Source organism: Lampetra fluviatilis, unplaced genomic scaffold (genome assembly GCF_964198595.1).
Source record: "Lampetra fluviatilis unplaced genomic scaffold, kcLamFluv1.1 SCAFFOLD_167, whole genome shotgun sequence".
NCBI classification, from domain to species: Eukaryota; Metazoa; Chordata; class Hyperoartia; order Petromyzontiformes; family Petromyzontidae; genus Lampetra; species Lampetra fluviatilis.
In genome coordinates, this window is record NW_027621230.1 from 10001 (window position 1) to 23521 (window position 13521).

The window sequence follows — 13521 nt, forward strand, 5'->3', positions numbered from 1 at the left end:
ACACAGAGACACACAGAGACACACAGAGACACACAGAGACAGAGAGACACACAGAGACACACAGAGAGACACACAGAGACAGAGAGACACACAGAGACACACAGAGACAGAGAGACACACAGAGACACACAGAGAGACACACAGAGACAGAGAGACACACAGAGACACACAGAGAGACACACAGAGACACGGAGTGTCCCACTGAGGGCGTGGACAAGGCACGGAGCGAGTCCTCCTCTAGCTTGTCCTGTGATAGACACACAGACACACAGAGAGACACACAGAGAGACACGGGGTGAGAGAGAGAGAGACACAGACACAGAGACACACAGAGACACACAGAGAGACACACAGAGAGACACGGGGTGAGAGAGAGAGAGACACAGACACAGAGACACACAGAGACACACAGAGAGACACACAGAGAGACACGGGGTGAGAGAGAGAGAGACACAGACACAGAGACACACGGGGTGAGACACAGAGAGACACACAGAGAGACACGGAAAGACACACAGAGACAGAGACACACAGAGAGACACACAGAGACACACAGAGACAGAGACAGACACAGAGACACACAGAGACACACAGAGACAGAGACACACAGAGACACACAGAGACACACAGAGACAGAGACAGACACAGAGACAAACAGAGACACACAGAGACACACAGAGACACAGAGACACGGAGTGTCCCACGGAGGGCGTGGACAAGGCACGGAGTGAGTCTTCCTCTAGCTTGTCCTGAGAGAGACAGAGAGACACAGAGAGAGACAGAGACACACGGGGTGAGACACAGAGAGACACAGAGACACGGAGAGACACACACAGAGACACGGGGTGAGAGAGAGAGACACAGACACAGAGACACGGGGTGAGACACAGAGAGACACACAGAGAGAGACACACAGAGACACAGAGAGACAGAGACACACAGAGAGAGAGACACGGGGTGAGACACAGAGACACGGGGTGAGAGAGTGAGTGGCTGAGTGAGTGAGCGAGTGGCTGAGTGAGTGAGCGAGTGGCTGAGTGAGTGAATGAGTGGCTGAGTGAGTGAGTGAGTGACTGAGTGAGTGAGTGAGTGAGTGACTGAGTGAGTGAGTGAGTGACTGAGTGAGTGAGTGAGTGGCTGAGTGAGTGAGTGAGTGACTGAGTGACTGACTGAGTGAGTGACTGAGTGACTGACTGAGTAAGTGACTGAGTGAGTGAGTGACTGAGTGAGTGTCTGAGTGACTGAGTGACTGACTGAGTGAGTGACTGAGTGAGTGTCTGAGTGACTGAGTGAGTGAGTGAGTGACTGACTGAGTGAGTGAGTGACTGACTGAGTAAGTGACTGAGTGAGTGAGTGAGTGAGTGACTGAGTGAGTGTCTGAGTGACTGAGTGACTGACTGAGTGAGTGACTGAGTGAGTGTCTGAGTGAGTGACTGAGTGAGTGAGTGAGTGTCTGAGTGACTGAGTGAGTGACTGAGTGAGTGTCTGAGTGACTGAGTGACTGACTGAGTGAGTGACTGAGTGAGTGTCTGAGTGACTGAGTGAGTGAGTGACTGAGTGACTGACTGAGTGAGTGAGTGACTCAGTGAGTGTCTGAGTGACTGAGTGAGTGAGTGACTAAGTGAGTGAGTGAGTGAGTGACTGAGTGACTGACTGAGTGAGTGACTGAGTGAGTGTCTGAGTGAGTGAGTGAGTGACTGAGTGAGTGAGTGAGTGAGTGACTGAGTGACTGACTGAGTGAGTGACTCAGTGAGTGTCTGAGTGACTGAGTGAGTGAGTGAGTGAGTGACTGAGTGACTAAATGACTGACTGAGTGACTGACTGAGTGACTGAGTGAGTGAGTGACTAAGTGACTGACTGAGTGACTGACTGAGTGAGTGAGTGACTAAGTGACTGACTGAGTGAGTGAGTGAGTGACTAAGTGACTGACTGAGTGAGTGAGTGAGTGACTGAGTGACTGAGCAACTGACTGAGTGAGTGTCTGAGTGAGTGACTGAGTGAGTGACTGAGTGACTGAGTGAGTGCGTCACCTGCAGTGCGTGACGATGGCGCTTCTCCTTGATGTGGCGGTGAGCGCTCTGAGTGAGTGAGTGACTGAGTGACTGACTGAGTGACTGAGTGACTGAGCAACTGACTGAGTGAGTGTCTGAGTGAGTGACTGAGTGAGTGACTGAGTGAGTGACTGAGTGACTGACTGAGTGACTGAGTGACTGAGCGACTGACTGAGTGAGTGTCTGAGTGAGTGACTGAGTGAGTGACTGAGTGAGTGACTGAGTGACTGAGTGAGTGAGTCACCTGTAGTGCGTGTCGATGGCGCTTCTCCTTGATGTGGCGGTGAGCGCTCTGAGTGAGTGAGTGAGTGACTAAGTGACTGACTGAGTGACTGAGTGACTGAGTGAGTGAGTGAGTGACTGAGTGAGTGACTGAGTGACTGAGTGAGTGAGTGAGTGACTGAGTGACTGAGCAACTGACTGAGTGAGTGTCTGAGTGAGTGACTGAGTGAGTGAGTGAGTGAGTGACTGAGTGACTGACTGAGTGACTGAGTGACTGAGCAACTGACTGAGTGAGTGTCTGAGTGAGTAACTGAGTGAGTGACTGAGTGAGTGAGTGAGTGACTGAGTGACTGACTGAGTGACTGAGTGACTGAGCAACTGACTGAGTGAGTGTCTGAGTGAGTGACTGAGTGAGTGACTGAGTGAGTGACTGAGTGACTGAGTGACTGAGTGACTGAGTGACTGAGTGAGTGACTGAGTGACTGAGTGACTGAGTCACCTGCAGTGCGTGACGATGGCGCTTCTCCTTGATGTGGCGGTGAGCGCTCTGAGTGAGTGAGTGAGTAAGTGACTGACTGAGTGACTGAGTGAGTGAGTGAGTGACTGAGTGACTGAGTGAGTGAGTGAGTGACTGAGTGACTGACTGAGTGACTGAGCAACTGACTGAGTGAGTGTCTGAGTGAGTGACTGAGTGAGTGACTGAGTGAGTGAGTGACTGAGTGACTGAGTGACTGAGTGAGTGAGTGACTGAGTGACTGAGTGAGTGAGTGAGTGACTGAGTGACTGACTGAGTGACTGAGTGACTGAGTGAGTGAGTGAGTGACTGAGTGAGTGACTGAGTGACTGAGTGAGTGAGTGAGTGACTGAGTGACTGAGCAACTGACTGAGTGAGTGTCTGAGTGAGTGACTGAGTGAGTGAGTGAGTGACTGAGTGACTGACTGAGTGACTGAGTGACTGAGCAACTGACTGAGTGAGTGTCTGAGTGAGTAACTGAGTGAGTGACTGAGTGAGTGAGTGAGTGACTGAGTGACTGACTGAGTGACTGAGTGACTGAGCAACTGACTGAGTGAGTGTCTGAGTGAGTGACTGAGTGAGTGACTGAATGAGTGACTGAGTGACTGAGTGACTGAGTGACTGAGTGAGTGACTGAGTGACTGAGTGACTGAGTCACCTGCAGTGCGTGACGATGGCGCTTCTCCTTGATGTGGCGGTGAGCGCTCTGAGTGAGTGAGTGAGTGACTAAGTGACTGACTGAGTGACTGAGTGAGTGAGTGAGTGACTGAGTGACTGAGTGAGTGAGTGAGTGACTGAGTGACTGACTGAGTGACTGAGCAACTGACTGAGTGAGTGTCTGAGTGAGTGACTGAGTGAGTGACTGAGTGAGTGAGTGACTGAGTGACTGAGTGACTGAGTGAGTGAGTGACTGAGTGACTGAGTGAGTGAGTGAGTGACTGAGTGACTGACTGAGTGACTGAGTGACTGAGTGAGTGAGTGAGTGACTGAGTGACTGAGTGAGTGAGTGAGTGACTGAGTGAGTGACTGAGTGAGTGAGTGAGTGACTGACTGAGTGACTGACTGAGTGACTGAGTGACTGAGCAACTGACTGAGTGAGTGTCTGAGTGAGTGACTGAGTGAGTGACTGAGTGAGTGAGTGAGTGAGTGAGTGAGTGAGTGAGTGACTGAGTGACTGACTGAGTGACTGAGTGACTGAGCGACTGACTGAGTGAGTGTCTGAGTGAGTGACTGAGTGAGTGACTGAGTGAGTGACTGAGTGACTGAGTGAGTGAGTCACCTGTAGTGCGTGTCGATGGCGCTTCTCCTTGATGTGGCGGTGAGCGCTCTGAGTGAGTGAGTGAGTGACTAAGTGACTGACTGAGTGACTGAGTGAGTGAGTGAGTGACTGAGTGACTGACTGAGTGACTGAGTGACTGAGCAACTGACTGAGTGAGTGTCTGAATGAGTGACTGAGTGAGTGACTGAGTGAGTGAGTGACTGAGTGAGTGACTGAGTGACTGACTGAGTGACTAAGTGACTGAGCAACTGACTGAGTGAGTGTCTGAGTGAGTGACTGAGTGAGTGACTGAGTGAGTGACTGAGTGACTGACTGAGTGACTGAGTGACTGAGTGAGTGAGTGAGTGACTGAGTGAGTGACTGAGTGACTGAGTGAGTGAGTGAGTGACTGAGTGACTGAGCAACTGACTGAGTGAGTGTCTGAGTGAGTGACTGAGTGAGTGAGTGAGTGACTGAGTGACTGACTGAGTGACTGAGTGACTGAGCAACTGACTGAGTGAGTGTCTGAGTGAGTAACTGAGTGAGTGACTGAGTGAGTGAGTGAGTGACTGAGTGACTGACTGAGTGACTGAGTGACTGAGCAACTGACTGAGTGAGTGTCTGAGTGAGTGACTGAGTGAGTGACTGAGTGAGTGACTGAGTGACTGAGTGACTGAGTGACTGAGTGAGTGACTGAGTGACTGAGTGACTGAGTCACCTGCAGTGCGTGACGATGGCGCTTCTCCTTGATGTGGCGGTGAGCGCTCTGAGTGAGTGAGTGAGTGACTAAGTGACTGACTGAGTGACTGAGTGAGTGAGTGAGTGACTGAGTGACTGAGTGAGTGAGTGAGTGACTGAGTGACTGAGTGACTGACTGAGTGACTGAGCAACTGACTGAGTGAGTGTCTGAGTGAGTGACTGAGTGAGTGACTGAGTGAGTGAGTGACTGAGTGACTGAGTGACTGAGTGAGTGAGTGAGTGACTGAGTGACTGAGTGAGTGAGTGAGTGACTGAGTGACTGACTGAGTGACTGAGTGACTGAGTGAGTGAGTGAGTGACTGAGTGACTGAGTGAGTGAGTGAGTGACTGAGTGAGTGACTGAGTGACTGAGTGAGTGACTGAGTGAGTGAGTGAGTGAGTGAGTGACTGACTGAGTGACTGACTGAGTGACTGAGTGACTGAGCAACTGACTGAGTGAGTGTCTGAGTGAGTGACTGAGTGAGTGACTGAGTGAGTGAGTGAGTGACTGAGTGACTGACTGAGTGACTGAGTGACTGAGCGACTGACTGAGTGAGTGTCTGAGTGAGTGACTGAGTGAGTGACTGAGTGAGTGACTGAGTGACTGAGTGAGTGAGTCACCTGTAGTGCGTGTCGATGGCGCTTCTCCTTGATGTGGCGGTGAGCGCTCTGAGTGAGTGAGTGAGTGAGTGACTAAGTGACTGACTGAGTGACTGAGTGAGTGACTGAGTGACTGACTGAGTGACTGAGTGACTGAGCAACTGACTGAGTGAGTGTCTGAATGAGTGACTGAGTGAGTGACTGAGTGAGTGAGTGACTGAGTGAGTGACTGAGTGACTGACTGAGTGACTAAGTGACTGAGCAACTGACTGAGTGAGTGTCTGAGTGAGTGACTGAGTGAGTGACTGAGTGAGTGACTGAGTGAGTGACTGAGTGACTGAGTGACTGAGCAACTGACTGAGTGAGTGTCTGAGTGAGTGACTGAGTGAGTGACTGAGTGACTGAGTGACTGAGTCACCTGCAGTGCGTGACGATGGCGCTTCTTCTTGATGTGGCGGTGAGCGCTCTGAGTGAGTGAGTGAGTGACTAAGTGACTGACTGAGTGAGTGAGTGAGTGACTGAGTGACTGACTGAGTGACTGAGCAACTGACTGAGTGAGTGTCTGAGTGAGTGACTGAGTGAGTGAGTGAGTGACTGAGTGAGTGACTGAGTGACTGAGTGACTGAGTGAGTGACTGAGTGAGTGACTGAGTGAGTGACTGAGTGAGTGAGTGACTGAGTGAGTAAGTCACCTGCAGTGCGTGACGATGGCGCTTCTCCTTGATGTGGCGGTGAGCGCTCTGCACCGAGTCCGAGTGGAAGTGACACAAGCGACACAAATATTTTGCGTTCGGGAACAGCGGAGACACCTGGGGGGAGAGACACGGTGAGAGAGACACGGGGAGAGACACGGGGAGACACGGTGAGACACGGTGAGACACGGTGAGAGAGAGAGACACGGGGAGAGAGAGACGGGGAGAGAGACACGGGGAGAGAGACACGGTGAGAGAGAGAGAGACACGGTGAGAGAGAGACGGGGAGAGAGACACGGTGAGACACGGGGAGAGACACGGTGAGACACGGGGAGACACGGTGAGACACGGTGAGACACGGTGAGAGAGAGAGACACGGGGAGAGAGACACAGGGAGAGAGACACGGGGAGAGAGACTCAAACACACACAGAGAGAGACACGGGGAGAGAGACACGGGGAGAGAGAGAGAGACACGGTCAGAGAGAGACACAGTGAGACACGGTGAGACAGACACGGTGAGAGAGAGAGAGACACGGTGAGACACGGTGAGAGACACGGTGAGAGACACGGTGAGACACGGAGAGAGAGACACGGGGAAACACGGTGAGAGAGACACGGTGAGAGAGAGAGACATGGGGAGAGAGACACGGGGAGAGAGACACGGGGAGAGAGACACGGGGAGAGAGAGAGAGACACGGGGAAAGAGACACGGGGAGAGACACGGTGAGAGAGAGAGACATGGGGAGAGAGAGAGACACGGGGAGAGAGAGAGAGACACGGGGAAAGAGACACGGGGAGAGACACGGTGAGAGAGAGAGACATGGGGAGAGAGACATGGGGAGAGAGACACGGGGAGAGAGACACGGGGAGAGAGAGAGAGACACGGGGAAAGAGACACGGGGAGAGAGACACGGGGAAAGAGACACGGGGAGAGAGACACGGGGAGAGAGACTCAAACACACACAGAGGGAGAGAGACACGGGGAGAGAGGGAGAGAGACACGGGGAGAGAGACACGGGGAGAGAGACACGGGGAGAGAGAGACACGGAGAGAAAGACATGGGGAGAGAGACACGGTGAGACACGGTGAGAGACACGGTGAGAGAGACACGGGGAGAGACACGGGGAGAGAGACACGGGGGGAGAGACACGGAGAGAAAGACACGGGGAGAGAGACACGGTGAGACACGGTGAGAGACACGGGGAGAGAGAGAGACACGGTGAGAGAGACACGGGGAGAGAGACACGGGGAGAGAGACACGGGGAGAGAGACACGGGGAGAGAGACACGGGGAGAGAGACACGGGGAGAGAGAGACACGGAGAGAAAGATACGGGGAGAGAGAGACACGGGGAGAGAGACACGGGGAGAGACACGGAGAGAAAGACACGGGCAGAGAGACACGAGGGGAGAGAGAGATGGGGAGTGAGACACGGGGAGAGACACGGAGAGAAAGACACGGGCAGAGAGACACGAGGGGAGAGAGACACGAGGGGAGAGAGACACGAGGGGAGAGAGACACGGGGAGAGAGACACGGGGAGAGAGACACGGGGAGAGAGACACGGGGAGAGAGACACGGGGAGAGAGACACGGGGAGAGAGACACGGGGAGAGAGACACGGGGAGAGAGAGACACGGAGAGAAAGACACGGGGAGAGAGAGACACGGGGAGAGAGACACGGGGAGAGAGACACGGGGAGAGAGACACGGGGAGAGAGACACGGGGAGAGAGACACGAGGGGAGAGAGACACGAGGGGAGAGAGACACGGGGAGAGAGACACGGGGAGAGAGACACGGGGAGAGAGAGAGACACGGGGAGAGAGACATTGTGTGTGTGTGTGTAGTGTAGTGTGTGTCACTGTGTGTGTCACTGTGTGTGTGTCACTGTGTGTGTCTGTGTGTGTGTCACTGTGTGTGTGTCACTGTGTGTGTGTGCCATTGTGTGTGTGTGTCACTGTGTGTGTGTGTGCCACTGTGTGTGTGTCACTGTGTGTGTGTGTCAATGTGTGTGTCACTGTGTGTGTCACTGTGTGTGTCACTGTGTGTGTCACTGTGTGTGTCACTGTGTGTGTGTGTCACTGTGTGTGTGTCACTGTGTGTGTGTCACTGTGTGTGTGTCACTGTGTGTGTCACTGTGTGTGTCTGTGTGTGTGTCACTGTGTGTGTGTGTGTCACTGTGTGTGTCACTGTGTGTGTGTGTCACTGTGTGTCACTGTGTGTGTGTCACTGTGTGTGTGTCACTGTGTGTGTCACTGTGTGTGTGTCACTGTGTGTGTGTCACTGTGTGTGTGTCACTGTGTGTGTGTCACTGTGTGTGTGTCACTGTGTGTGTGTCACTGTGTGTGTGTCACTGTGTGTGTGTCACTGTGTGTGTCACTGTGTGTGTGTCACTGTGTGTGTCACTGTGTGTGTGTCACTGTGTGTGTGTCACCTTGAGTAGGCGATGGACCCCATCTCTCTCCAGCCTCTGCTCAGCTTGTCTGAGGCCCAGTAGCTCGCAGGAGCTCACTGTGTGTGTCACTGTGTGTGTGTGTGTCACTGTGTGTGTGTCACTGTGTGTGTCACTGTGTGTGTGTCACTGTGTGTGTCACTGTGTGTGTGTCACTGTGTGTGTGTCACCTTGAGTAGGCGATGGACCCCATCTCTCTCCAGCCTCTGCTCGGCTTGTCTGAGGCCCAGTAGCTCGCAGGAGCTCAGCCTGGACTCATCAATCACGGGGGCAGAGCCCACGCGGGTCCCTCCTCCTCCACCTCCTCCACCTCCTCCACCACTAGGTCCACCAGCTCGACCACCACGACCACCACCACCTCCACCACCACCACCACCACCACCTCCACGACCACCACCACCTCCACCAGGTCCAACACCACCTCCACCACCTCCACCACCTCCAGCTCCACCACCAGCAGCTCCACCACCAGGTCCACCACCACCACCACCACCAGCTCCACCACCAACTCCACCACCAGCTCCATCACCAGCTCCACCACCAGCAACTCCACCACCTCCTGCTGATGTTGCTCCCACCGCTAGCGGAGTGGTGGAGGTTGTGGTGGAGGTGGTGGAGGTGGTGGAGGTGTAAGTCGCCATTCTGGAGCACGAGCCTGGAGACGCGCGGGCAGGCAAGGCGGATAGACACTCACTTAGTCACTCACTCAGTCACTCACTCACTCAGTCACTCACTCACTCACTCAGACACTCACTCAGACACTCACTCAGACACTCACTCACTCACCCACTCACTCACTCACTCACCCACCCACCCACTCACCCACCGACCCACTCACCCACCGACCCACTCACCCACCCACCCACCCACCCACTCACTCACCCACTCACTCACCCACTCACTCACCCACCCACCCACCCACTCACCCACTCACTCACTCACTCACCCACCCACCCACCCACCCACTCACTCACTCACTCACTCACCCACTCACCCACCCACCCACCCACTCACCCACTCACCCACCCACTCACCCACTCACCCACCCACTCACCCACTCACCCACCCACCCACCCACCCACTCACCCACTCACTCACTCACCCACTCACTCACCCACTCACTCACCCACTCACTCACCCACTCACTCACCCACTCACTCACTCACCCACTCACCCACTCACCCACCCACCCACTCACCCACCCACCCACTCACCCACTCACTCACCCACTCACTCACCCACTCACTCACCCACTCACTCACCCACTCACCCACCCACCCACCCACTCACCCACTCACTCACCCACTCACCCACTCACCCACTCACTCACCCACCCACCCACTCACCCACTCACTCACCCACCCACCCACCCACTCACTCACTCACCCACTCACCCACTCACTCACCCACTCACTCACCCACTCACTCACCCACTCACCCACTCACCCACTCACTCACCCACTCACTCACCCACTCACCCACTCACTCACTCACCCACTCACTCACCCACTCACTCACCCACTCACCCACCCACTCACCCACTCACTCACCCACTCACTCACCCACTCACTCACCCACTCACCCACTCACCCACTCACTCACCCACTCACCCACTCACCCACTCACTCACCCACCCACCCACCCACCCACTCACCCACCCACCCACCCACTCACCCACCCACTCACCCACTCACTCACCCACTCACCCACCCACCCACTCACCCACTCACCCACTCACTCACCCACTCACTCACCCACTCACCCACCCACCCACTCACTCACTCACCCACTCACCCACTTACTCACCCACTCACCCACTCACTCACCCACTCACCCACTCACCCACTCACTCACCCACTCACTCACTCACTCACCCACTCACCCACTCACTCACCCACTCACCCACTCACTCACCCACTCACCCACTCACTCACCCACTCACCCACTCACTCACCCACTCACCCACTCACTCACCCACTCACCCACTCACTCACCCACTCACCCACTCACTCACTCACTCACCCACTCACTCACCCACCCACCCACCCACTCACCCACTCACTCACCCACTCACCCACTCACTCACCCACTCACTCACCCACTCACCCACTCACCCACTCACTCACCCACTCACCCACTCACTCACCCACTCACTCACTCACTCACCCACTCACTCACCCACTCACCCACTCACTCACCCACTCACTCACCCACTCACCCACTCACTCACCCACTCACCCACTCACTCACCCACTCACCCACCCACTCACCCACTCACCCACTCACTCACCCACTCACTCACCCACTCACCCACTCACTCACCCACTCACTCACCCACCCACCCACCCACTCACCCACTCACTCACCCACTCACTCACCCACCCACCCACTCACCCACTCACTCACCCACTCACTCACCCACCCACTCACTCACTCACCCACTCACCCACTCACCCACCCACCCACCCACTCACCCACTCACTCACCCACTCACTCACCCACTCACCCACCCACCCACCCACTCACCCACTCACTCACCCACTCACCCACTCACCCACTCACTCACCCACTCACTCACCCACTCACCCACTCACTCACCCACCCACCCACTCACTCACCCACTCACTCACCCACTCACCCACTCACTCACCCACTCACCCACTCACTCACCCACTCACCCACTCACTCACCCACTCACCCACTCACCCACTCACTCACCCCGGGCTACTTTGACGTTGTCTCTCAGCTGCTGCTGTTGCATTCCACCCGGTGTCCTCATGTCCGACGTTTCGGGGTTGAACACTGTGACCCTCACGCCTCTCCCCTCGCCCCTCACCACACGCACAGGTGAGGGAGCTCTCCCCTCACCCTCAACTCCCTCCATGCGCTCCTCACTCACCAACTCACTCACCAGCTCACTCACCAACTCGCTCAGCAACTCACTCACCAGCTCACTCAGCAACTCACTCACCAGCTCACTCACCAACTCACTCAGCAACTCACTCAGCAACTCACTCAGCAACTCACTCAGCAACTCACTCAGCAACTCACTCAGCAACTCACTCAGCAACTCACTCAGCAACTCACTCAGCAACTCACTCAGCAACTCACTCAGCAACTGACTCACCAACTGACTCAGCAACTGACTCACCAACTCACTCAGCAACTCACTCACCAACTCACTCACCAACTCACTCACCAACCCACTCACCAACTCACTCAGCAACTCACTCAGCAACTCACTCACCAACTGACTCACCAACTCACTCAGCAACTCACTCACCAACTGACTCACCAACTGACTCAGCAACCGACTCACCAACCCACTCACCGACTCACTCACCGACTCACTCACCGACTCACTCACCGACTCACTCACCGACTCACTCACCAACTCACTCACCGACTCACTCACCAACTCAAGGGTCCGCGTCAAAAATCTAATGGAATTAAAAAATTTGGGGCTAAAATTTGTACGTTTAGGGACCGTGTCAAACCAACTAATTGGAAGAGTTTAAAAACAAAACCCAACCCCCTACTTGGGGACCGCGTCAAACAACCCCCACACACACAGTCAACAACAAGCCTTCGTAGGGACCGCGTCAAACAACCCACACACACACAAGAGTCAACAACGTCCCTTCGTAGGGACCGCGTCAAACAACCCACACACACAGAGTCAACAACGACCGTTCGTAGGGACCGCGTCAAACAACACACACACACACAGTTAACAACCCCCGGTAGGGACCGCGTCAAACAACCCACACACCCGCACAGTCAACAAGCCTTCGTAGGGACCGCGTCAAACAACTCACACACCCACACAGTCAACAAGCCTTCGTAGGGACCGCGTCAAAGAACCCACACACACAGTCAACAACAACAACTACCCACCCACAGGGTCAACAACAACAACCCCCCGTAGGGACCGCGTCAAATAATAAAATTATCCCACCCAATGACATTCAAGAAGGGGGAGGGGTGAAAAACTTGCGAACTTCACAACGCGAGGGACCGCGGCAAAGTTCACGCGGTTGCAGTGGAGGTGGTGAAGGGCGGGGCTAAGGGGGGGGGGGCGGGGCGTAGGGGACAAGGGGGCGGGGCTAGCGGTTGGGGGGCGGGGCGAACCGGGAACCTGAAACACAAAAGGGGCGGGGTTAACATAAATTAGCATAAATTTACATAAATTGGCATAAATTTACATAAATTAGCATACATTAGTGTGGCTTGAAATGATTTGGATTTTTATGAGAATATTGATTCATACAATAGATTAGCATATATTAACATTCATTTACATAAATTACCATAGATTACCATCGATATTGACATTTTATTAGTATAGATTTACATTGATTAGCATAGCAATTAACAGCCTGGTGACTCACCAACTCACTCACCAACTCACTCACCAGCTCACTCACCAACTCACTCACCAACTGACTCACCAGCTAACTCACCAACTCACTCACCAACTCACTCACCAACTCACTCACCAACTCACTCACCAACCCACTCACCAACTCACTCACCAACTCACTCACCAACCCACTCACCAACTCACTCACCAACTCACTCACCAACTCACTCACCAACCAACTCACTCACCAACTCGCTCAGCAACTCACTCACCAACCAACTCACCAACTCACTCACCAACCAACTCAGCAACTCACTCACCAACTCACTCACCAACTCACTCACCAACCAACTCACCAACTCACTCACCAACCCACTCACCAACTCACTCACCAACCCACTCACCAACTCACTCACCAACCCACTCACCAACTCACTCACCAACCAACTCACTCACCAACTCACTCACCAACTCACTCACTCACCAACTCGCTCAGCAACTCACTCACCAACTCACTCACCAACTCACTCACCAACTCACTCACCAACTCACTCACCAACTCACTCACCAACTCACTCACCAACTCACTCACCAACTCACTCACCAACCAACTCACCAACCCACTCACCAACCCA

General features: G+C 54.3%; 1 protein-coding gene across 1 annotated transcript in view; it reads right to left on the bottom strand.

The window, feature by feature from the left end:
- LOC144954950 (terminal uridylyltransferase 4-like) overlaps positions 1 to 12619 on the bottom strand; it is a gene marked incomplete at its 3' end in the record, with an annotated part of 18212 nt that extends 5593 nt beyond the window's left edge. Inside the window, exons 1-3 of the mRNA XM_078885314.1 lie at positions 11242 to 12619; positions 8694 to 9178; positions 6075 to 6191 (exon numbers count right to left, since the gene is read on the bottom strand). Coding sequence (XP_078741440.1) covers positions 6075 to 6191; positions 8694 to 9178; positions 11242 to 11407 — 768 coding nt within the window. The remainder of the gene's footprint in view (positions 1 to 6074; positions 6192 to 8693; positions 9179 to 11241) is intronic.
- Between the last annotated feature and the right edge of the window lie 902 nt (positions 12620 to 13521).